At 47.3% G+C, this 25,311-nt stretch overlaps 1 protein-coding gene across 1 annotated transcript; it reads right to left on the reverse strand.

Annotated features, from left to right (window-relative positions):
* Positions 1-1,978: 1,978 nt before the first annotated feature.
* SLC38A5 (solute carrier family 38 member 5) lies at positions 1,979-22,615 on the reverse strand. The gene is made up of 14 exons (XM_056852399.1): positions 22,536-22,615; positions 20,784-20,899; positions 19,619-19,692; positions 18,576-18,668; positions 17,805-17,886; positions 14,177-14,259; positions 12,072-12,130; positions 10,730-10,873; positions 8,696-8,775; positions 7,406-7,506; positions 6,609-6,733; positions 5,205-5,349; positions 3,710-3,813; positions 1,979-2,083 (listed from the first exon to the last, which is right to left on the reverse strand). The coding sequence occupies exons 1-14, from the start codon at positions 22,596-22,598 to the stop codon at positions 1,979-1,981; spliced, it is 1,374 nt and encodes a 457-aa protein (XP_056708377.1). The 5' UTR covers positions 22,599-22,615.
* Positions 22,616-25,311: the final 2,696 nt, after the last annotated feature.

Below are 25,311 nucleotides of genomic sequence, written 5' to 3' on the forward strand. Positions count from 1 at the left end.
CAAACCACCCCACAAACAAAGTCTGCCTTGGAAACGTCGGGATGTGACATCACCCCATGGGTCAGGAATGACCCGGTGCTTGCACAGGGGACCTTTACTTTTTATTCTCTGCAATGGAGGGAAGGCGGCATGGTATAACCCGATCTCGTCAGAGCTTTGAAACTAAGCAAGTTTGATACGTGGATGGGAGACCACCAAGGAGTACTCTGCAGAAGAAGGCAATAGCAGAAGAGAAGAAGAGTTGGTTTTTATATGCCCGTTTTCTCTACCTTTTAAGGAGACTCAAACTGGCTTACAATCTCCTTCCCTTCCTCTCCCCACAACAGACACTTTGTGAGGTAGGTGGGGCTGAGAGAGCTCAGAGAGGACTGTGTCTGGCCCAAGGTCACCCAGCAGGCTTCATGTGGTGGAGTGGAGAATCAAACCCGGTTCTCCCAATTAAGAGTCCACCGCTCTTAACCACCACACCACGATAGCAACCCTTACTTCTAAAATTAAGCTGTATTTTGAGGTGGGAGGGCTGGTTCCCTGCAGATACGGCCTACTACAGCTGGTTGTACTGAGGTATTTTCCACATACATTGGCAGGGCTGGGGGAATGCATACTCCTTCGGGCGCACACACCTTACCAATAAGTGTCACGGCTCATCCAAAAGATTAGTTTTATGACCACGAGAACGGTTAATGAGATCCCCCCACCCACGCAACGAGAATCGTGATTGTTAAACGGGACTGAATCTAGTAACACTGAGTAGTTTCAGTCTATGGACGGCTTGGGAGCAAATGATGGAAGCTCCCGTCCCAAAGCGACATCAGGATAGTTGTCTGTCTCTGGACCAAAAAGCAGCACTGTAGTGTAGCTAGGAGGAAACTTTTCTGGGTGGCCCCAGGAGAAATCGAACTTCACTCTGGGACAGGACATAATAAAGGACCCTTCACCAAAACATCTGCAGTTCCCTCCCATTAACTCAGAACCCATGTTTCAAAAGTTCCTTCTGTAATCTATGAGGCCCATTTCCTCTTCCGGAGCTGAGAACAAAGCCAGGATCAGGGCCTGCCCGCCCTCCCCTGTTTGAACACCCTCGGCCGCCTTCTCTGTGTCAGAGGAAACCAGGAATCCTGATGGGGATTACGTAGGCCCCAGGATGATTGCGCTGTGGTCTTTGGTCTGGTAGCCAGGTCCAAATTAAATACTAAGAAATAAATTAGATTGTCCACAAGGGGGCGCTGTTGTCTTAAGCCACTCCCCATGTTGGGGGCTACCACCCCCAAGGCACTGTTGGTATCACGGTCCCCTGTCTGCTACCAGACAGGGGGGTAAAGACAAACAGATGGAGGCTAGGGCCACGGTTACTTTAAGGCCAGAGCCCTGCCTCCATGCTGAACGACGAGAAGGAGACAAGCCGCCCTCGAGGCAGCCGGGCACGGTTACTACAGACACAAAAAAGAATGGTAGGACCAGCCAGGGATTTTTTTCCTGAACGGGAAGAAAAAGAGCAAGTGCTGAGACACGGTCCTACGGCACCGGACAGTACACAAACCCGCACAGTTTTGTCGTGACCAGCAATGTAGCGACGGTATCATATTGCCAGGGATGAGACAAAATGGGGGGGGAATCTGTGGTTACCACAGAGGCTGAAAGCACTTGGCGGTTGACTGTATCATCGTAGCACCAACGCCAACCAACGAGGAGAGATTATGCTGCGTCCGTGGCAACAGGGAAGCCTGTCTTCCGAAGAGCTGTTTCGTGGCCACCATAGATGAGGAGGCCTCCAGAGAAGCCCCCAGTGCTGTTCCGGGGCACCTGTGCAATTGCCAAGACGGGGTGCCGTTCAATACTTCCCCCACAGCGAAGAACTGCGGCATTTCCAGGATGAACGAGAATAGACAGGAGGAGGAGGCGCCCTCTCCCCGGCACTTAAGGGTTCTCCCTGGTTGGAACCGCTCCACCGTGTCTCTTGGGGGGGACACAAGAGGGGTTAGTGCCCTCCGACGCTGCTCTTTCCCATCGTGACCCAGTCCGCAATGATGAAACTGAGACTCATCACCATGAAAATGAAGCCGAGGGTGGCGAAACAGGCGGCCTGGGGGAGGGAAGAAAAAACAACAGTCGTTCATGCGTGGGTGCTTTCACTAACATTCACCCCTGGTCTGACTTGGTTTTTCCTTGGAGTTATGCATGAGTTTTCCGTCGATTAGAGGTGACCTCACGGCCAGCCCTCGCAAATCCCAGGACTTCCCGTTCCTCTGTTAACCCTATTCTTCCCTCTCCCTTGAGCTCAGCCTGGGTGAGATCCCCACGCGACACGCAAGCTTGGTTTCTCTCACAGCCAATTACAAAGCAAAACGTAAAGAGGCGGGGATTCAAATGCTTCCTGCTTCCTCTGAGTCCTTTCTGAGCAGAAGAAAGGGTTTTAGAAATGAGGCTTGAGTTCCCCCCACCCTCCCGTTCCCTTTAGAGAGCTCCGGTTTTTTTAAAAAAATTTATGTGGCAATTGGCTCTCCGGTGGGGGGGGAAGACTTCTCTCTCACAGTAGGCACTACAGCCAATTACAAAGCAGTGTTTCAAGGGGCGGGGACTCAAATGCTTCTTGATTTGAGCTTGGAGAGTGCTGGTGCACAGATTCCCAACGGGAAAGTGTGGGTCTAGCAAGCAACGAACCTCAGGTTAAACTCCCATGCGTAAATGAACAACATTACCTGAAGTGCGATGTTTATACCAGAGGTTCTCAGAACTGGGGTGGAGGGTCGTGACCCCCCAGCGGATCGCTACTCTGTCACTGGAAGGTCACGAGGCTCAAACGCCGGAGCTGGGAGAGGAGACTCTGCTCCCCCCCATGCCCAGCCGTGGGGAAAGGAGATTGGAGCCACCATATTCCTTCCTCCCTCCTCTTCTTCACCCTGCACCCCCATTCTTTCCCAGGGGCCCTGCTCATTCCCAGCCACCAGCAGTGTGGGAGGAGATGTCCATTGATTCCTGGTAGGACCAGTTTAGAAGATGGTCCCGTTTCAGAAACTTTGAGAACCCCGGCTTATATTAATCACCCAGTTTGCTTCCATGGGAGAGGAGGGGGTGATTATTTGGCATAAGGGGGGAAGAGACAGAGGGGGGAACTTTTCCTTTTAGATGTCTGAAGAAGTGAGCTGTGACTCACAAAAGCTCCTACCCTGCCAGAAATGTTGTCAGTCTTTAAGGTGCTACTGGACTCTTGCTCTTTTCTAGCTTTAAATTGTAAATTATGGATTGTTAAATTGCGTAGTATTTGCTGTGAGCCACTCAGAGCCTGATTTGTCAGGAATGAGCAGCATAAAATCTAACAAATAAATAAATAACTAAAAAGCCTGCTTGGGGGGGGGGGCTTGGAACAGTCACAGTTCTCTCTAAACTCTCTCAAGCCCACCTGCCTCCCAAGATGCCTGTTGAGGTGGGGAGGAAGGGAAGGCGATTGAAAACCACTTTGAGACTCCTTATGGTAGAGAAAAAGTGGGGTATAAAAATCAACTCTTCTTCTTTAACTGGAGATGCTGGGGATTGAACCTGGGACTTTCTGCATGCAAAGCAGAGGCTCCTCCACTGAGCCACGGCCCCATCCCCACGAAGCAGATGCTCTACTGTTGACTCACGGCCCCTCTTTTGGCCCTGACCCCTCTTCCTTGTTCCCCAATAATGCTTCCTAACACGGAGCTCCCCTCCCCAAAGGATCCGGTACCTGGATTTTAGATTTGGACAGCGGCGACTCTTTCTCACTGGGGACAAGACGTATGTAGAAGATGCTGGGAAGGATGAAGATGAGGCTTGGGGCCGACGTCGCTCCTGAGGAAAAGAAGAACATGGGATAAGATGAAATTTTTGAAAACAGCTGTCCTGGCCTTTTCAGTCATGGGGGGAAGGGGGTGCAGAGCTGGGAGCACCTTCCTATGTCACCGGGGGAGCACGTCTTTCAATGTCCTTCCCCCCCTGACGAGCTGTGGCTGACTGTGATGCCTGAATGTCCAGAGGGAAACCTCAGAGAGAGTCTGCATTCCCTCAGGAGAGCTTCAAATACCCTTGAACACATGAACACATGAAGCTGCCTCATACTGAATCAGACCCTTGGTCCATCAAAGTCAGTATTGTCTACTCAGACCAGCAGCGGTTCTCCAGGGTCTCAGACGGGGGTCTTTCACATTGCCTCCTTGCCTGGTCCCTTTAGCTGGAGATGCCGGGGATTGAACCTGGAACCTTCTGCATGCCAAGCAAATGCTCTGCCACTGAGTCATGGCCCCTCCCCAAACTGTATGAACACATGAGGCTGCCTTATACTGAATCAGACCTTTGGTCCATCAAAGTCAGTATTGTCTACTCAGACCGGCAGCAGCTCTCCAGGGTCTCAGGCAAAGGTCTTTCACATCACCTACTTGCCTAGTCCCTTTAACTGGAGATGCCGGGGGTTGAACCTGGGACCTTCTGCATGCCAAGCAGATGCTCCACGGCCCCTCCCATGTGTGGTCCGTGTTCCCCAACATGGTGTAGTGGTTAAGAATCAGCTACCCAGTGGACCTAGGACTAGCCCAGGAGTTAGTGCTGTATATTTTTGGTTTCTCTTTTTGGTTGATTTATTTAAATTATATTTTTCCTGGGATCTTTTTGTAAATTGCTTAAGGTCCTCAGGGAGGACCTAAATAAACAGGGCCTAAATAGAATCATAGAGTTGGAAGGGGTCACCAGGGTCATCTAGCCCAACCCCCTGCATAATGCAGGAAATACACAACTACCTCCCTCCCCACACCCCCAGTGACCCCTACTCTATGCCCAGAAGATGGCCAAGATGCCCTCCCTCTCATGATCTGCCTAAGGTCATAGAATCAGCATTGCTGACAGATGGCCATCTAGCCTCTGCTTCAAAACCTCCAGGGAAGGACAGCTCACCACCTCCCAAGGAAGCCTCTTTGACTGAGGAACTGCTCGAACTGTCTAGACGGAACTCTTTTGATTTAATTTCAACCCATTGGTTCTGGTCCAACCTTCTGGGGCAACAGAAAACAACTCGGCACCTTCCTCTATATGACAGCCCTTCAAGTACTTGAAGATGGTTATCATATCCCCTCTCAGTCTTCTCCTCTGCAGGCTAAACATACCCAGCTCCTTCAACCTTTCCTGACAGGGCTTGGTCTCCAGACCAAGACTACATAGACTATATAGCCAGGGATGCAGGACATACTTACCAATGATGCCAAAGATGTCCTTGATGTTCGGCACAAAGATGACGAGGAGGTTGACCAACACAAGGAGGCAGGTGGCGATGATGACGTGACGGAGCCAGCTGAAGTCCTTATTTTGGAAAAGCAACTGCTGGATGGCCCTGCGGATCTACGGGGTTGGGGGGGGGGGAAGCATCTGTGTGAGCCAAGTGCAACAAGTGACAAAAACAGATTTCCCCATGCACTGCCGAAATGCAGGGCCTGCTAGCCGCGATGTACAGGTGTAATGAGAGAATCCATCCCGCATCCTACTAGAGGACCTGCTCTAAACAGTATTAAAAGCTAAACTGTCTAGCAGCAAATTTCTCCAGTGATGCATAAGCAGAAGAAAAAATCACCAGGCTTGACGCAGCTTGGCTTCCTTTCCCGTGTTTTATAGAGCTCAGAAGCCGCTAACCCAACATTTTGAGCAAGAAGAGAAGAAGAAGGGTTGGTTTTTATGCTCTGATTTTCTCTACCTTTTTAAGGAGACTCAAACCGGCTTACAATCACCTTCCCTTCCTCTCCCCACAACAGGCACCTTGTGAGGTAGGTGGGACTGAAAAAGTTCAGAGAGAACTGCGACTAGCCCAAGGACACCCAGCAGGCTTCATGTGAAGGAGTTGGGAATCAAGCCCGGTTCACCAGATTAGAGTCTTCCGCTCATGGGGAGGAGTGGGTAATAAACCTGGTTTACCAGATTAGAGCCTGCCATTCATGTAGAAGAGTGGGGAATAAACCCAGTTCACCAGATTAGAGTCCACCACTCTTAACCACTACACCACACTGCCTCACACTGTGTTTAACTTATTGCTTTGCCCCTCAATTCCACTTGTGCAAAGACTCCAGCATGCACGGAAATCTTTTGGTGGATCCGAGCCTTGGGGGCCCTCCATCGTGTCAAAACAAGTTTTTCTCTCCCTGCCCCACCATTATTATTTTATTTTTTGCTATTTGTTTGGGTTTTTTGCCTGTCAGGGAGTTCGGGGGGGATTTGAAAAACCGCTCCAATGTTGTGATATTTTGGTTGGTCCTAATAAAAAGGAGTTACACTACTGCTGTTTTCTGCATGAAGCTCTTTGAAGCCGCTCTGAGCCCGACCTTTGGGTTGGGGAGAGTGGGGTAGAAATGTAATAAATAATAATAAGTACTCTAAAGGACTACACTGGCTCTGTATACTTATTCTTCATGCCAAGCCACTTCCATGTACAAACTCTGGGTCCATGCCCACAAGAGGTTATGGGCCCCATGTCTACCCCTGACTCTGGGATGAAACTAAGAAAGGAAAGGAAGGCTGGCTGGGCAAGTGCTCTGTTGTTTGGGACACAAATGTTTTTTTGGGGGGGCATTCAGCGCAACACTTGGGGAGAGAGAAGGATCATCCCTTACCGGGAACAGAACCACTGGCACAGTGAGTGTCACTGCAAGGAGGACAGCCAACCGCACACTCAGGATAAGCTGATCCAGAGGGTCCACTTGGATGTAAGTGTGCAACATTTCAGCTTCCACATTCCCTGCCAGAAAGCAGAAGAGACGCATCTGAGCACTGAAGAGAGATGGGAACTTAACACAAGAGGGAAGCGGGGGGGAGGACTACCTAGATTTTAAAACTAGAAATCTTCTCTTCCCTCTCTGCCTTCTGTAGGCCAAAAAAGAGGTACCATTAGGGTTGCAGGCTCATCGCCTGCAAACCCAAAAGCTTTCCAGGTGTGAGGCTCAGGAAAACGGTGTTGCTGAGGCTGTGATGTCATTTCCACCCCAAAGTGACGCCACCCCCATCCCTCTAGGAATCCCATTAATCTCTATGGCAAAGTCCGTAGAGATCAGTGAAATTCCTAGAGTCATGGTAGCCTGTGATGTCACTTAAGGGGTTTCACCCAGAAATGACATCATGGGATCAGTGATGCTGTTTTTTTCCTCCCACTGCCACAATGACTGGGGGCAGGCAACTGGGTGCAGCGGCAGGGGGTTACCCGTGTCATCTGGAAGCTGGCGACCCTAGGTACCACAGACGAGAAAATAGCATTGCCCTAAGTTTTATGGGATCCCGGGGGAATAAGGCAGTGGAACCATATAATTCTAGTAGCTCAGGATATGTTAATAGAAGGTAACCTCTCTTTTCCTTTGCATGAAAAAGAATGAAATAACACACTCCGCTCTCACCTGATGAGGGTTTTGTCCCTTACCGTAAAAGGTGAGGTAGCCAAAGATGGCGGTCAGCAGGTACATTATAAACATAGCCAGGATGGAGACATTTGCTACATTCTGCATCCGATGCTTTGAGGCCCTAAGCAAGACACAGACAGATCAGGCATATCCTTATATTATGGAATCATAGAATCACAGAGTTGGAAGGGGTCCTACAGGCCATCTAGCCCAACCCCCTGTTCAATGCAAAATCAGCCTAGAGCATCCCTGACAAGTGTTTGTCCAGCCTCTGCTTAAAGACTGCCAGTGAGGGGGAGCTCACCACCTCCCTAGGCAGCCGATTCCACTGCCGAACTACTCTTACTGTAATAAAAATATATCCTAATATCCAGCCGGAACCTTTCCGCCTGTAATTTATACCCATTCTTGTGAGTTCTATCTTCTGCTGCCAACAGGGACAGCTGTAGGGTTGTCAGGGTCCCACTCTCCTCCAGTGGGAGATTTTTGGGGGCAGGGATCGCATGCGGGCGGCCATGAGGGACGAGATCCTGTCACTTCCAGTTTACTTCCAGAAGCGCTGCAGTGCAACAGGATGGTTTACAATTCAACCCCCATTTGAATTAAACCAGAAGTGATGGGATTGCGCACGCATGGTCCTTGCTCTGAGCCAGCAGATGGATTGGTGGGCAATTGCCTGCTCTTCTAAGTCACCTGGCAACCCTAAACAGTTCCCTGCCCTCCTCTAAGTGACAGCCCTTCAAATACTTAAAGAGAGCAATCATGTCTCCCCTTGACCTCCTCTTTCCCAAACTAAACATTCCCTAGTCCCTCATCCTTTCTTTGCAGGGCTTGGTCTCCAGGCCCCGATCATCCTCGTCGCTCTCCTCTGCACCCCTACTAGGCGCCCAAGCCTTTTACACAGTAGTAAGCAGAATCCACAAGTCTTTGAGTTATGAGCCATCTCCTCACCGCCAAGTACCAACAGCCCACCTTGTGTATTTATTTGTATTTATTTATTAACATATTTACACCCCACCTATGGCTCACACATCCAAAGTTAAAATATACAAAATGCAATGATGCTCCAAATCCCTCCCAAAGATTCTTGCAGCTTACACCCCATTAAACTTTCTCGCAGATAAAGTGGCTTTGTAGCACTTCCTAAAATCTTCATGGGACAGTTCACCCGCCCCCCACTTACATCCTCAGGAAGCCCATTTGGGCTTGCCAACCTCCAGGTGGGGCCTGGAGATCTCCTGGAATCATTCTTTAAAAAACTGGGCAGCCTCTTCCTCTTTAACCTTCTTTCACACCTTGAGTTTACTCACCTGCGCAGCTCAGTGTAAATGGGAAGCACCTCTGGATGGCAAACGAAAGCGAATGCCAAAATGGGTATAGCATATGCTGTCTGCAAATGAAAGGAAAGATCAGTTGGCGCTCTGTTCTGACTGGCTGTGTTGCCCAAAGTCACAGGCTAGAAAAAAAGCACTCCTAGCAGATGCCCGCTTTCTTTTGCTTTTTTATCTCTCTTCTGTGAATTATTTAGTAGTAGAAGTATTCATAGATCACAGCAAAGAAAACATGGCATTGAGAATATACAGGGGTATGCGGTGAAATCAATATATAATAAACCTAGAGCTCTTCTGCAGATTAATAATATACTATCATCTCCTGTTCCCTGACCTGGATGGCCCAGGCTAGCCTGATCTTGTCAGATCTCGGAAACTAAGCAGGGTCGGCCCTGGTTAATATTTGGATGGGAGACCTCCAAGGACGAGTAGGGGTGTGACGCGGAGGCAGGCAATGGCAAACCACCTCCAAATGTCTCTTGCCTTGAAAAACCTATGGGGTCACCATAAATCGGCTGACTCGACAACACACAAGAAACCACCTCCTATTAATCTAAACTGTGGCACTAGACAAGATTGACTTTATCAGCAGTTCTATTTGCTCAAAATATTGAACCTGTAACTAACACAGTTAGGGACAATTAGGGTATAAAAGGTATAGATCCAGTTGGAAACAATTTCAAAATCAGTCTACATGCAGATAATGTGTTATTGTCTTTAACAGATCCGGAACACTCAACAAAAGCAAGTTTAGAAGGTTTTGAGCATTATAGCTCTGTTGTGTGTGTAAAGTGCTGTCAAGTCGCAGCCGATTTATGGCGACCCCTTTGGGGGGGGGTTTCATGGCAAGAGACTAACAGAGGTGGTTTGCCAGTGCCTTCCTCTGCACAGCAACCCTGGTGTTACTTGGTGGTCTCCCATCCAAATACTAAGTTACTAGATACCAAATCAATAAACATAAAACGGACTTTTGGAATTAATATTGATGGTTCCTTGAAAAACAAGATTAAGACCTTTTATGGTTCTGAACGGTCAACAAAGGCAGTTAGATACTTAGGGATAGCCCACCCTTCTCAGAAACACCACTTCCTGTCTTAAAATCATTCTCAAACCACTAATCAACACACAGTACAGGGCTTTTCTGCTTTTTCATTTTCCTCGCTTGTACGTTCCTGTTTCTTCGGGGGGGTGGGGTGTTCCCTATTCACCACATGTTTTGGTCCCTCTAGTGGTTGATTCAATATCACACATGTTTATATCCGGCATTGAAAACCTGCAGTTTAAATCTGCAGGGAGATGTGCCGGACATAAATCTGTGTGATATCGAATCGACCACTAGAGGGAGCAAAACACGCGGAACTGAAAAAAACCCTAAGAAAAAGGAACTTACAAGCGAGGAAAATGAGAATGTGGAAACACCTATATTTTTGACAGTATTCCTTTAGAAGCCTCAATGATCAACAGCTCTCCCTGTGGCTCATCATAAATCACCTTCAATAAATACTGTTTTATATCAACATTTTCTAAAGCGGAGAAAACAAACTTGTCATCTTACACTAGTGGATGCTTCTTTTGCATCCACAATCATTACTATGGCTGCTCTGTTTATAATAGCCCATTTATTAAACATAACGAGAGATCTTCGGGCGAACTTGAACCTGCAAAACTTGTGGCATGGCCCCGTGAAACCCAATGGAAGAGTTTCACGGGACTTGGAGGGATGGCACAGCCGCGCCGCCCCCTGAGCGGCTTGCAGCAGCACAGAGGGAATTAATTCCCTTTGTGCTGCTGCAAGCCGCTCAGGGGGCGGGGCGGCCATGCCATCCCCAGGCGCTCCCTATCTACCCCCCCTTCAGGATCACTCTGTAAGGCTACCAATTTGATACAGACTCCTACAAACATTTACAAGTGCATGTATAAGTTTGTCTTTGGATGCATCTTCTCTTCGCCCTGGAATTGTCCTTAATTCACTATACCTCCCCCCGGAAGACTTCGAGGACCCCTCATGCTAACCTCGGAGCTGCCAGTTAAGATCTTGGCGACGCAGACATCGTCTTTGTGCTCGTTGGTGGTGTTGTGTCCATTGTAATAGACGGGGGTCTCTTCGTAGTATGTCCCATTGAAGGAGCAGGTGATCTGGAATTTCTTGTAGATCACCTTTGGAAGGGAATGAAGGACATTGAGCGGCAGGATCAGAAAAGGAGGAGCAGAAGAATGAGGAGTAATTGGGGAAACGACTCCTCTCTACATTCTGCTTTCTAGACCAAATAATGTAATATTGATGTAGAAAGGAGAATGCTGGCAGGATCCATTTCTACAGAACAACAAAAAAGGGGAAAAACTCAACCAGATATGTAGAGAGAGCTTCAAAGGTTGAGCTACAAACTATGCACTATAACAAAATAATAATATTTATTGCGAGGTGTACACTATAAAATTGTTAAAAACACAGGGCCTGGAATACAGGCTACATATAAAAATATCACTTATAAATTCTTATGCACATTTGGTATACGATCAGTGTAAATGACCAATGCTAAGCCAGACACGTTTCAGCCTGAATAGTCCTTTCTCAGCGGTCATAAATACAAAAAGTTAAAAAACACATCCAGAAATAAACCTCATGAGATATTTTTATCTAATATTTTGTGTGGCTAGCTGTAAACTCTTAACTCAAATCGTGGGTCTTGCTCATGGACAGTTACACAATCTCATACAGAATTAACAATTCTTCTGGATGTGTGTACGTCAACCTGTGATAAATCTAATTGGAATAGATCAATTTCTATTCTATTCTCTTCCATTCTAGTCCAAAGCTTCTTAAACTGTGGGTCCCAACCCCATATGGGGTCACGTAACTGAATGTGGGGGTCGCAAAAAATTTGGCAACAGTGAAAGGTTTCTGTTTTAAATTGTTTTAAAATAAATTTCTTTATGATTTATTATCAGTAAATGTTTGATTTGTATACCTATTTTATATACCTATATACCCGGAGTCATGTAAAAATTTCTCGGGCAAAAAGGGGTTTTGAGTGGGAAAAGTTTAAGAAGCCCTGGTCTAGTCTACACATTGGAGAGCCAGTGTTGCCTAGTGGTTAGATTAGTATACTAGGAACTCAGAGACCCAGGATTGAATCCCCACGGGGTTGTTGTGAGGATAAAATAGAGGAAAGGAGAATGACGTAACGCATTTTGGGTTCTCACTGGAGAGAAAGGCAGGACACAAACTAATCAAACTAATTAACTAAATTAGGGGACCAGGAACTTTATCCACTATAAAGTTTGGCAAGTTTTAGGGAAGGTACAGTTCTCCTGAGGGAGAAACAGTTTAGGGGGGAATTCCATGTCAACTCACCGAGACAAGAAAGAAAATCATACACGTGAGTGAAAGTCCACTGGTATAACCTAGATAGCCTGTGATGAGAAGGAGATAAAGAAAGAGTGTAAAGCTTACGTATGGAATCTGCTGAATGATATTCAGTAGGCCCCCTAGTTTATACCATAGTCTGAAGGGTTAATCCAGAATGTGGCCATTTTGAGGACAGAATGTCAAAACAGTACCCCTGATCTCTAGCTTGAGCTGCCTAATAGGCAGAAATTCAGTAGGTAGAGCTTTCCTCCACCTGGCATCCCCATGTTGGCAAAAGCAGTACTTGCTGAATTTCTTCCTATCATGCAGCTGTTAAAGGGAGAAGAACCCTGTCCCCCCAATAAAAGTTCGTAAACTTCAACCAGTGCCTCAGCCTGAAGAGATCTGACATACACACAGGTTTCTTTCATGAGGCAGAAATTATTAGCATCAACAGCTCAGGAAGATGTATTTTTAATTTATAAATAAAGCCAGTTTAACAACAGTGCTACATTAACTTATTCTTCACTGGTTGTGTCAGTAACATCGACAAAACCAATGTGACGCACAGTGCAATCCTACACAGAGTTAATCCAGTCTAAGCTCATTGAAATCTATGGGTTTAGAATGGAGTAACTCTTTGTACGATCGCACGGGTAGTGTGTCAGACTATGAACTGGGAGACCCAGGTTCGAATCCCCACTTATGCTATGGACGCTCGCTGGGTGACCTTGGGCCAGTCACACACACTCAGCCTAACCTACCTCATAGGGTTGTTGTGAGGATAAAATGGAGAAGGGGAGAATGTTGTAAACCACTTTGGGTCCATGGAGAAAAGTCACTTTGGGAGAAAAGTGGGGTATAAACGAAGTAAATAAACAAACAAATTGCTATCGGATTGAATTTAACAACGCTAAAAATTTGGAGGAAGAAGATATGACATAAATGTCACTTGGCCAGGCTGGGCCATGCCTCACCAGCCCAGATCGAGAGTGGGGTGGGGTGGCTGCCTCGGGGGCCAGATACAAGCTCTCAAGGGGTTGGATCCGCACTCAGGCCTTATGTTTGACACCCCTGTCATTCACTCTCTTCCCTCACTTCCTGAGTGGCACAGCTGGAGGCCTGCTTGGACAGACAACCAAACGAGGGAGCAAATGGGTGGGAACAGGCCCAATTGTCTCATCTCCTGCTGCCTCAGCAAACAGCTGAGAAGTCTCTGGCTGATAGCCAGGGTAAGAAGCAACAAACCCAGTGCCTTCTTTCGTTGTTACGCTCTTGGGACTGTAACACCTTAATTTGTAGCGTATTGAACAGACGATGCTTTGTCAACCCCTTTACCTCCCAGGCTAGGAAAAACCTCCGTAGCTTCCTTGGTGCGTATGCACGAGACGCTTGATAATGGCACAGGAGCAGAGCCAGAAAAACGCCCACCCCTAACAGTACTTAAATGCTCTGTGACGGGGTGTGTGTGCAATGTATACTCTTCTGCACGCAACAATTTCCACTGACGTTCCTGTGCAGAAAGAGATAGGTCTTTTATGCATGGCTGTTTCACTTGCCGTCACCCCTCCAACGACTTCAGGGCTTTGTGCTGATTATGCATGCTGTTTCCGATGGTCACAGGTCGCTCACTCTCCCCCTGCATCTCCCCCCATTTTGCTCGCGTTTTCAAATTTGAGATAAAACAGGTCTCTGGAAACACAGGCAAAACACGGGGAAATGCAGGAGGAGAGCGAGGCGGCCTCTGACGGTCGAAAACGGCATGCATAATCAACACAAAGACCCGAAGTCGTCGGAGGGGTGATGGCGAGGGAAACAGCCATGCATAAAAGACCGTGGTTCCCAGAGACAACAGGCCTTATCAATAGTCTGGATCAAGGCTGTACACAGTTCTCCAACAGGGGGCAGCAAAGAGGCACCCACCAATACAGTGAAAAATTAACAAACGTGGCCTCAAACCCTTAGGTAGAAGGCCATTTCCTTTGCAGTGATGCAAATCTATGACTGCCCCAAAACACACACATGCGTCTGCGTGAACGCACGCCCCACGCCCCCTCGATCCACTATTGCTTATCCAAGCCATGCCCAAACATGAGGCCATTGCCGCTTACCCAAATGTTTCATCAGAGCTAAGGGCAGGATGACACCGACGCTCACAATGATGATCAAAACGTTCCCGTTCATGTACCACTCGCTGAAAGAAAGCAAAACAAGATCAGGGTCACGGCAGCAAACGGCTGCTTCGTCCTGAAGGGGGCCAAAGGAGAAAGGGAACAGGGTACTAAATGGGCTCACTCAGGAATCCTACTCAGGTCGCTTTAATGGGGCTTAGGGTTGCCAGCTCCAGGTTGGGAATTCCCTAGAGATTTTGGGGGTACAGCCTGAGGAGGAAGGGGTTTGGAGAGGGGACAGATTTCAGTGCCAGAGAGTCCAATTGCCAAAGTGGCCATTTTCTCCAGGGGAACTGATCTCTATCACCTGGAGACCAGTTGTAATAGTGAGAGATCTGCAGCCACCAACTGGAGGTTGGCAGCCCTAATAGGGCTCCCTCCCAGGAACGCGTTCTTGGGAGCACATGGGAAATGCAAAATAAATAAATAAATCTGCAGTTATTAATAGAATCTCCTTCTGTTAACAAATGGTTTGATAAAATCAGCTCCGTGGCTTTACTGACAAAGCTCGGAGGAGTACTTTTTGACAGAAGAATATCAAAAAGCTTGGAGGAATAATTTTCAAGTGACTGTTGAGCTCCCACTGTCACAGTGGCCCTGGGTTCTGCTGGGCTTCTGCACATTGCAACTGGTTCTCCTGGGCTTGCAAAAGTGCCCCTCACCACCTTGAATTTCCACTGCAGAGATTCTCCAGTTTGATTTTGGTTCTGTGTGGCTTGGCTCATTGGCCTGTGGTTCTACTGGGATTACTGGCTTCTGCAATGATTCTGTCGGGCTTGTTGTTGGTTCTCCCATGGGAGGGATCTGACCAAAGATTGCTGCTTGTAGGCACGGCTTTTGTCCTGGAAACAGCTTGGAGGTTTTTTTGTTTTGTTTTTTGTTTTCCCCCTCCACAGAAAATAACTGAGGACAGCTGGCGTCACCCTGTTCAGGGGCCCACAGAATTGGACCCCGTGGTCCAATTTACTTGAAATTTGGGGGTTATTTAAAGGAGAGGGACCAGCAACTCTGCTGCAATTTTGGTGCCTCTATCTTAAAAAACACCCCTTCCCCAGCCACCCAGAAAGTTTCCCCATAAGGACTAATGGACCCGAAAAATTCAGAAACCTGAAAAAAACCCCGAATATTCAGGAATATCAGGAATACCAATATTCTTCAGGTCCAATATACCCGAATCGGAAGAATACCAATTTTTGTTTTAAAAAAATTTGCACACCAATGCTCTTGTCAGCCTCTCCTCAAAGTCTATTTCCCCGGGGTGAAGGAGTGAGCTATCACTGGGAAGAAAAACCACTTTTAACAGTTGTTTTTTCAAAAAAATTAAATATCCATCTGGATACCAGCCATTCCCTATGGAGGCACTTTGCAGAATACAAAAACACAAAGTTATCTCCTTTGTCATGAATGGCTAATTCTTGTATTCTTAGGGGTAACTGTTCTGCAGGCAACAGAATCTGGGGACTGGGAGACTATTTTGCTGGACAAATTGACTCCCCCCCCCCAAACAGTTTGGCTACATAACAGATTTGGCACCATCTAGCAGTTAGGGCTTTAGTTATGCTACATATACACTCAGGCATAGCCGGGACGTTACGATGTAACCTTAAACGCGGACTATCTTTATCTCTTAGAACTTGAAAACACTTTTCTTTTCCTTATGTGGGCAACTTTTTTTGTATGCATACTCACTAGAGGCCTTACAAGTGTCAGAAGTCAGAATCAGCCATGAGCCAGCCTGACTTCTTCTCTTTTATACACACTTACCCCACTCAGGGGCACGTGCTTTATTACACTGGTGCCTCAGGGCTGGGCCAAACTCTCCTCCACTCCTGAGGCTAAAGTCTTAAATATCGTTGATTTATTTGTAAATAGCGGAGAGAGTGAAAGTCATACCACTTAGCCACAAGAGGAATTAACCAACCGGAGTTCCCAACCAGCAGGCACATGGGACATTTTGAGTATGGGTGCCGCCACAAAATGGCTTCCACGTGAGCAGGTCCAATCACAAAACGGCTGCCTTGGCGGGTGAGGCCCATCACAGAATATTGCAAGGTTTCACAAAAGAAACGGTTTCTTTAAAAATCCTCTGGAGCAGAGGTTCCCAAACTGTGCTCCAAGGAGCCCTCGGTGCTCTGCGAAGCATCTCCTAGTGCTCCGTGAAGAGATTGGAAAGAAAAATACTACTGTCATTCAATTTAGTATATAGGTGCTAGGTGAAAATTTGTGCGCCGTGACGAATTTCTCTCCTGAAAAATGCTCCATGACTCAAAAGGTTTGGGAACCTCTGCTCTGGAGGAAGCAGTTGGAAATGGCGAAGTGGTAGGAGGGAGGGAGTGTTTCATTCCCCTCGTATCTGCTGTTTTCCCCTCTCAAACTCCCCTCTCTACAGCTGTTTTTACCCCTCTTAGGATTCCAGCTTGGTGTTTACTTTGCTGTGGAGCAGAGAAATGGCCTTTAATCTCATTTTTACATGCCTCTACGAAAAGTCCAGTTATCCCCAACTTGGGTATAAACCGTCAGGGGAGAAGTTACGATAATTTATGAGTAAAAAATCCACCCTTGACCATTTCTGTGCGGACGTTTGTTGCACTGCTGAGCAGCGGAGAGCAGTGGCACGGGTCCAGAATCTGCCTCGGCGGGGAAGGCATGCGAATAGGGCAGCAAGCCCCCCAAAACGGATCCATTTTTAGAAGGGGAACGGAGCCAAAAAGGACAGCTGTTTCTCTCCATAAAACGGCTTCAAAAGCCTCACAGGAGAGCCGGCTTGGAGGGGAGGAAAAAGGGCAGGGGTGGAACGGGGGCAGGCCTTCCCTCGCGTAGACCCTCTCCAGTTTCGTTCCAGGTCACTATGGCCATTATCTGGCCCCACAAGGGACGGCAGTTGGGGGTTTAAGGTTCTTAAACCAATCAACAAAACCACCGGTGTAACTTTCCAGCTGACCTTACGGTGCTATTCTTGGGTGTTTTTAACCGACTCTGTTTATTAAGGATAAGGCTTTAATTGAAAATATGTAACTGTCAACTTGTTTGATTGGTAGGGACTGGAAATCACCCAAAATTCCCTTTGGCATGGTCGAGGAAGGCATTTGGGGTAGTGGAAACGGAAAAATTAACTACTTTGGTACCACTTGTGGAGAATTTAGACAATAACGAGTTCGTGTTATAGATAAGGTTGCCAGCTCTGGGTTGGAAAATACCTGGATATTTTAGGGGTGGAGCCTGAGGAGGGCGGAGTTTGGGGAGGAACCTAAGCAGGGTATAATGCCATACAGCCTACCCTCCAAAGCGGCCATTTTCTGCAGGGCAACTGATCTTGGTCATCTGGAGATCAACTGTAATGGCAGGAGATCTCCAGGTGCCGCCTGGAGGTTGGCAACTCTAGAAAGAGAGGTAGCTACCCTTTTTTGGGAACAAGTTTTCTAACCAAAGCATAATGGGAAAGGATCTTTCCCTCTGTTTTCTCTCCACAACGGTTTAATAGCTGTAAGGCTGGTGTAGAGTTATCGTTTATTTTAAAAAGGAAGGACGGTGGGAAGCTAGGAACCGAACTGGATGTAGCTTTGCTTACCCGGTGCTCTCCTTCAGTCCTAAGAAGGTTTGAATCACAAGAGGCAGCTCAGATTTAACAATGAACAAGTAACTGGACATGGCTGTGAAAAGAGAAAGCTGTCAGGTTTGCCTGAATTCCTTTTTTTTTTTTTTTTTTTTTTTGCCTGTTGGTGAGGAGAGAGAGATGGGACTGGGCCACGGTACATTCTGCAAAAGGAAGCTCCTCTGTGCAAATAAACTTAATTTGCACCGTCTGTGACCTTGAAATAAAAAAAAAAAACTTCCGAGCACAACAGCCCTGAGTTTCCCCCTTCTTTGGCCTGGTAGGGGAAATGGTTTGCCCACTTATACGTATTATCTGACAGCTCCTCGTCTTTCTAGAGCCTTCTGTTTAGCTAGAATGAATGCTAACCCCTCTATGTTAATGCATGGCAGAATTTTGAATATACCATTCCCGGACAGGACCTGTCCTTGCTCTTCTGGCTCTATTGATTCATTAGCTCGTGTCCTTTTGGAATGCCACTTTTATGAGGAATTTAGATCACGTTATATCTCTTCCCTTTTAACATGTAAATCTAATGCCTCTGTGTCTGACATAGTGCCTTTTTAAATTAAGCGACGGGGATCCCAAGACTACATTGCCAGTGGCAAGATTTATTTCAGTCCTTATATTCCTCAAACATTAGATCTAAAATTACACTTCTCAAGATCGATGGATCAAGGAGCTTCTAAGGGATAAAAGGAAAGGAAGGTAGGGGAAAGGATCTGTCGGCAAAACCCGAGCCCTTACCTCCTATGTTGTGTACTGAGATGATCACAGCGGCAACCACCTTGCCCCCATGGCCAAATGCTCTGAGTCCCAGCTGCTCGTAAGCTCTGATTCCTAGCCGAGAAAGACAACATGCAACATGTACCTTGGAAATCACTTTCATTATCACCTAAGAACTCTTGGCCTTGACTGGGTGGCCCAGACTAGCCCGATCTCCCTATCTGTGCTATTATATTTACCCTACACATCCATACAAAATTCACCAGCACTAGAGAGAAACACACCCTGACCTGGATAGTACAGACTAGCCCGATTTTGTCAGATCTCAGAAGCTGAGCAGGGTCGGCCCTGGTAAGTACTTGCACGGAAGGGGGAGCAGGCAGGGGGAGCTTCACTTAGATCTATGCTGCCAATCTTGGCAGCATGGATCTTAATGAAGCCCCCACCCCACCCCTGCCTGCCTTCCCGGGAGTTCCATAGGAAGGTGGGGGAGCGTTCCTTTCACTGCTGGAAGTGGCAAAAGTAATGCCCCCTCGCCTTCCTATTCAAGAAGCTTGCTGCCTTGGGCCTCCATGGAGGTCCGAGGCAGCAGGTTTCTCCAACAGGAAGGCAGAGGAGTGTTCTTTTTGCCGCTGGCAGCAGCGAAAGGAACGCGCCTTCCCATTTGTGCCGAATTTTTCTGGCATTTTTTCAGGTTCGGGTTTATTAACCCGAAAATTATCAAAAAATCCGGGGTTTCTGGATTTTTCAAAAATTTTCAGGTTCAATAAACCCGAACCCGAAAAATACCGGGGGGGAAATTGGTCCACACGCCTAGTGGGGAATCAAACCTGGTTCTGCAGATTAGAGCCCGCTGTTCTTAACCACACCACCACGCTGGCTCTCTTTACTGAACCACTTCCTGCTTTAAAAAATTATATGTATATATTGCCCATGTCCAGCCGTAGCAATAAACCTCTCCTGCTTCCACTCCCCACAACCAGAACATATAATTTGGGCTTTTTGTTGCCCACCGCAAAGATGCTAATTGTCATTCAGAAGTTCTTCCCGGGCTCCCAACTTACCTACGACTCCGGCACATTCCAGCAGCAGGTGAATGGAATAGGAGGAGAGCAAAGCGATGCTGATCAGAAGCACCCTGGAGAAAGGAGAGCAAAGCACGGCATCAGTCCTAAACTCCTCTGCCAGAAACAGGCATATGATCTAGACCCGGGGGCCCCAACATGGTGCCCATGGGCACCAACACATTTCCTGGTGCCTGCCAAGTGCTTTCAGAAAGTGGGCAGGGCTAGGTCGGGCTTTTGCCAAGCAGGGCTTCTGATTGGCTGTGCAGACAAAAAGGCATCCTGTTAAACAGAGCTTCTGCCTGAAATGCTGATGAGTTACTATTAGAGTCATATATAACCTTATAACCTAATATATAAACCTTATATATAAGGTTATATATAACCTTATAAATAAATTTAGGGGAGGGGCTGTGGCTCGGTGGTAGGGCATCTGCTTGGCATGCAGAAGGTTCCAGGTTCAATCCCCAGCATCTCTCGTTAAAGGGACTAGGCAAGTAGGTGATGTGAAAGACCTCTGCCTGAGACCCTGGAGAGCCGCTGCTGGTCTGAGTAGACAATTACTGACTTTGATGGACTGAGGGTCTGATTCAGTATAAGGCAACTTCATGTGCCTGTCCATCAACTTCATTGAATGCCCTCAAGTTCTAACCTTGCTCCTTGACATTTTACGGTTGGGTCCGCCTCCTTTTGCAGCCATTTTGCAACTGTGCCCACTGCCCTTTGCCAGGACCCCAAAGGTGGCCAACGGCTCAAGAAGTTTGGGGACCCGATCTAGACATTTTGATCCTCCGTCTCAGCCTCAATTCCGACCCAAGGCATCCCAGGGCTGGGAAGCTGTCCTGGGAAGAAGAGTTGGTTTTAATATGCCGACTTTCTCTACCACTTAAGGAAGAATCAAATCGGCTTACAATCACCTTCCCTTCCCCTCCCCACAACAGACACCCTGTGAGGCAGGTGGGGCTGAGAGAGTGTGACTAGCTCAAGGTCACCCAGCTGGCTTCAAGAGCAGGAGTGGGGAAACAAATCCAATTCACCAGGTTAGCCTCCGCCATTCATGTGGAGGAGAGGGGAATCAAACCCGGTTCTCCAGATCAGAGTCCACCGCTCCAAACCACCGCTCCAACTACACCACACTGAAGAGGACTGTGGGCGTGGCACTCACACAAAGAGGACGATCCCCGTGGTGCTCATGGCGTAGGCCAAGCCCAGGATGCCGCTGCCCATGATGGCATTGCTCAGGTTGAAGACGGACATCCCAAACGACGTCTTCCCTTCGAACTGAGGGCCAGGGAGTTGGGAGGAGACAAAAGACAGGTCAGGGAACGGGGTAAGCAGGAAGGAGCGTCAAATCGGAATCACAAAAAGGGAAAAGTGGAGAGTTACAGCATGGCTTAAAGATCTGAAACTCACTCGTGGGAGAATAGATGCACCATTTAACGATGGCGGGTGGGGTAGCCGCACATTTGAACACTTCCTGGTATGATAAAATCCCTTGTCATGTGATGTTGGCATGCTAAACAGAAGGGTTTGAGTTGAAGCTTCTTCTGTGACATCTGATAAAGGGAGCTTTGACTCCTGAAAGCTCATTCCCCCCCAAATCTTGTTAGTCTCTAAGGCAGGGGTGTCGAACGCTTCTGATACGAGGGCCGGATATGACATAAATGTCACTTTGAGTCTTGAAAGCTCATTCCCCCCAAAATCTTGTTAGTCTTTAAGGCTGGGGTGTCGAACTCTTCTGTTACGAGGGCCGGATATGACATAAATGTCACTTTGAGTCTTGAAAGCTCATTCCCCCCAAAATCTTGTTAGTCTCTAAGGCAGGGGTGTCGAACTCTTCTGTTACGAGGGCCGGATCTGACATAAATGTCACTTGGTGGGGGCCAAGCCATGCCTCGTCAGCCCAGATTGAGAGTGGAGTGGGGTGACTGCCTCGGCTGGCTCTTGGGCCAGAAAAGAGCTCTCAAGGGGCTGGATCCGGCCCACGGGCTGTATGTTTGACACCCCTGCTCTAAGGTGATACTGGACTCACTCTTCTATAGGACTCGCAATAACGGGTTTAAATTGCGGGTGGAAAGGTACCAGCTGGATATTAGGAAAACTTTTTTTACCGTAAGAGTTGTTTGGCAGTGGAATCAGCTATCTAGGAAGGTGGTGAGCCCCCCTCACTGGCAGTCTTGAAGCAGAGGCTGGACAAGCACTTGTCAGGGTTGATCTAGGCCAAAGCTTCTTAAACGGTGGGTAATTGAATGTGGGGTTTGCAAAAAATTTGGCAACAGTAAAATAATTGTTTTAAAATAAATTTCTTTATGATTTATTATCAGTCAATGTTTGATTTGTATACCTGTTTTACATACCTATACATCCGGGGTCGCGTAAAAATTTCTTGGGTGAAAAGGGGTCGCAAGTGGGAAACGTTTAAGAAGCCCTGCTCTAGGCTGATCCTGCGTTAAGCAGGGGGGTAGACTACATGACCTGTGTAGCCCCTTCCAGCCTTATGATTCTATGATTCTACTGAAGACCACCACGAAACTTTCCACGACATGCTAGTTTTTCGTATTCTGCAACCCAAACTGTAGTGTCCAAGGCAGCCACCCTCTGCACCTTTCTGTCAACCGCATGCTTTAGCTCTTTATTTTATATTTTTCAATTTATACCTCGCCCTCCCCCAACACAAGTATCAAAGATCATCCAAATGGGGTTACAAGGAATCTACAGTGCCACCTAAGACCAGAGAAGGCAGAGGCAAGGATACCTCCGTTGCTGGGTACAAGGTCTTTGCCAATCCCATAAAATTTAAGGAGGCATCACATATATATCACTGGAGTTCCAGGAAAGCAGATCTCCCACAGAAGTTTGGGAGCCAAGTATTCTATCTAGGGGGCGATGGGGAAATCTGGACTTAGTGACCGCTTACATCAGTGAACTGGTTCAGTTTCTTGCTGGCAATGTGAGGCAGGAACTCCTCCTGTTCCATCATGGCCGACTCTTCTCCCTCGTAGCTGAAAAGAGAAAGGGGGTCAGTGTGGCAGACATAGCAAGCCCCCCACCATAGCCTCCACCGTTCCTATGCAGCGTCTGCAAGAATTCCAAACTCAGCGTCAAGCAAACGGCACCGCCAAAACCGTCCACTCATTTTGTATCAATGAGGCTGCTTTATTCTGAGCACAATATTGGAATTGTAGAATAATCTGAGAAAAGGAGTGAGGGAAGAAACAGACAGGGAAACTGGTGCTGCAGATATATATTGGCAATAGATATAGATGTATTTGTATGGGTAGCCAGATAGCAGCGACTCCGCCCTCTAATAATGGACTTCAACAGGACCGATTTCAAATCTGTTTCCATGGTGGTGAGGGCTAGAAACTTGGATTTTAAAAATTAACTGGAGAAAAAGGGGAACAAAGAAACTCCGCCGAAAAGTCAACAGAAACCAAAGGGGTTGAGCTAAACAATATCTAATAGAGCAACCAATACATCTGTTTTTATTATATATTGTGCACAATTGTAATTAAAAACACTGGAGCTAGTATACAGGCTTCCTTTAAAGAACAAACATAGTAACAAATATTACCGACACATAACAGTTGACGTTAGTACATAAAATGACCAAAAACACGTCTGGTCAGTTTTTGGTCATTTTATGTACTAACATCAACTGTTATTGTGCACAAGATATAATAAAAATAGATTTATTGGTTGCTATATTAGATATTGTTTAGCTAAACCCCTTTGGTTTCTTTTAAAAATTAATCCAGATTACCCTTAGGAATCCTCATTCATCACCAGGTAGCTTATTAAGTAGCTGGGGGGGGGGCGGGATCAGCACAATCTAGGGCTGCCAGAACAGCGTATCACTTTCAGAGAAAACCTCTCTAGGAACTGCTGAAAACTCTATGATTTCATTATAGAGTTTTGGCCAATTCCTAGGAGGCATGACATCACTTCCTGGTTTTTTCCTGGAAGTGATGTCATGCCATCGTCCAAAGGCCATTTTTAATTTTATTTTTCTCCCACCACTACTGGGAGATCTCCCACCTCCACCAGGGGCTGGCAACCCTAACACAATCCACAGAGCACTTTTCCTTCACAAGTCCCACTAAATTTAAAGAGAAATTATATACTAGCCCCACCAGCCTGACCCCTATCCAGCCAAGAACCTTGTCTTCTGGCAGATGGGAATATGCTGGAAGAATCCGTGAAAGCAGGTGAGATTTTTTTTGTTCTAAAGCATTCCCCAGATTCTTCAGAACAAGGAGTGCCCAATCCATTTGGAACAAGGAGTGCCTAAAGGGTGCGCTTCCCATGTGCTTCCCCCATTCTCAATTCAGTGCGCCAACACTAAATCCAGAGCATGAAAAGCTGCAAAGTGAACATGCTTTGACAGACATCAATCAACCCTGCCATCAATTTTGGGATACCACAGATGACTGGACATGTATCCGTGTCATAAATGTAAAATGTCTGTCTCTTTCTCATACAAAGGTCTTTTATGCACGGACATTTCCCCGCAATCACCCAGCCGACTGCTTTGGGGCTTCCTTTTGATTATGCATGCCTTTTCCGCTTGTCAGAGGTCACCTTGCTCTCCCCGTGCATTTTACCCGCATTTTCCAGATGCTGTTTTAGCCCGAATCTGGAAAATTCGGGCAAAAAGCGCAGGGAGAGCAAGGTGACCTCCAACGGGCAGAAAAGGCATGAAAAATCAAAGGGAAGCCCCAAAGAAGTCGGTAGGGTGACCGCAAGGGAAACGTCCCTCCATAAAAGGCCAAAGTAGAACCTGGGTGTCATATCCCACCTGCCTGGCTACAGTTTCAAATAAAGCAGAAGAGGGAATAAATTTGGAGGTTGCTAGAAAAGGTTGCCAACAGGTTTCTTGCAGACAGAAGCAGCTTCTGTCAGACAGAGAGGTAGGCAACGTTTTCGGTCCGTGTGCCAAAACCCCCACAATGTCTCCCTTTGAATCTGCTGGTGTGTTTGTGGGGGGAGGGGAATATGACAGTTGCACCTGGAGCACACCTGGAGCAAGTTGAGTCTCAGAGGCCTCCATGGGAGGAGAAGCAGGCAGCCCAGCGTGTCGGGCAAAAGGGTCTTGCATACCCCTGTTCGTCATGCCTGTTACAGGCTGCCTACCTACGTTTTAAGACAAGTCTGGACTGATGTTGGCTGTGAGTCAATACTGTCACGCTGTGAAAACCTGCTTCCTACAGGGGGGACATGATTGTCTCTTTAGTATTTGAAGGGCTGTCACTTAAAGGAGGGCAGGGAGCTGTTCCTGTCGGCAACAGAAGATAGGACTCGCAATAATGGGTTTAGATTGCAGGCAGAAAGGTATTAGGAAAAACAGAAAGGTATTAGGAAAAACAACATCAGGCTGGATATTAGGAAAAACATTTTTACAGTAAGAATTGTCCGACAGTGGAATCAGCTACCTAGGGAGGTGGTGAGCTCCCCCTCACCGGCAGCCTTTAAGCAGAGGCTGGACAAACACTTGCCAGGGATGCTCTAGGCTGGCTCTGCATTAAGCAGGGGGTTGGACTAGATGGCCTCTATGGCCCCTTCCAACTTATGATTCTATGATTATATCTACTCGGCGTGTACGGATTGTCAATGAGCACTTGATTTACAGATGGATAGTTTCAGGTGGGTAGCTGCTTATACTGGAGTAGCAGGACAAAATTCAAACGTGTGTG

The sequence above is a fragment of the Euleptes europaea genome, chromosome 1 (genome assembly GCF_029931775.1).
Source record: "Euleptes europaea isolate rEulEur1 chromosome 1, rEulEur1.hap1, whole genome shotgun sequence".
Taxonomy (NCBI): domain Eukaryota; kingdom Metazoa; phylum Chordata; class Lepidosauria; order Squamata; family Sphaerodactylidae; genus Euleptes; species Euleptes europaea.

Bases quoted from the DNA above. Each gene is read 5' to 3' on its own strand.
- SLC38A5 (XM_056852399.1), bottom strand. From the start codon at position 22,598: ATGATGGAACAGGAGGAGTTCCTGCCTCACATTGCCAGCAAGAAACTG. The intron at 6,734-7,405 runs GTAAGGGACAAA...GCTTTCTGGCAG, and splicing joins TGGCTACCTCACCTTTTACG to GGAATGTGGAAGCTGAAATG. The intron at 3,814-5,204 runs GTAAGTATGTCC...TCTTTTCCTCAG, and splicing joins GGACATCTTTGGCATCATTG to GAGCGACGTCGGCCCCAAGC.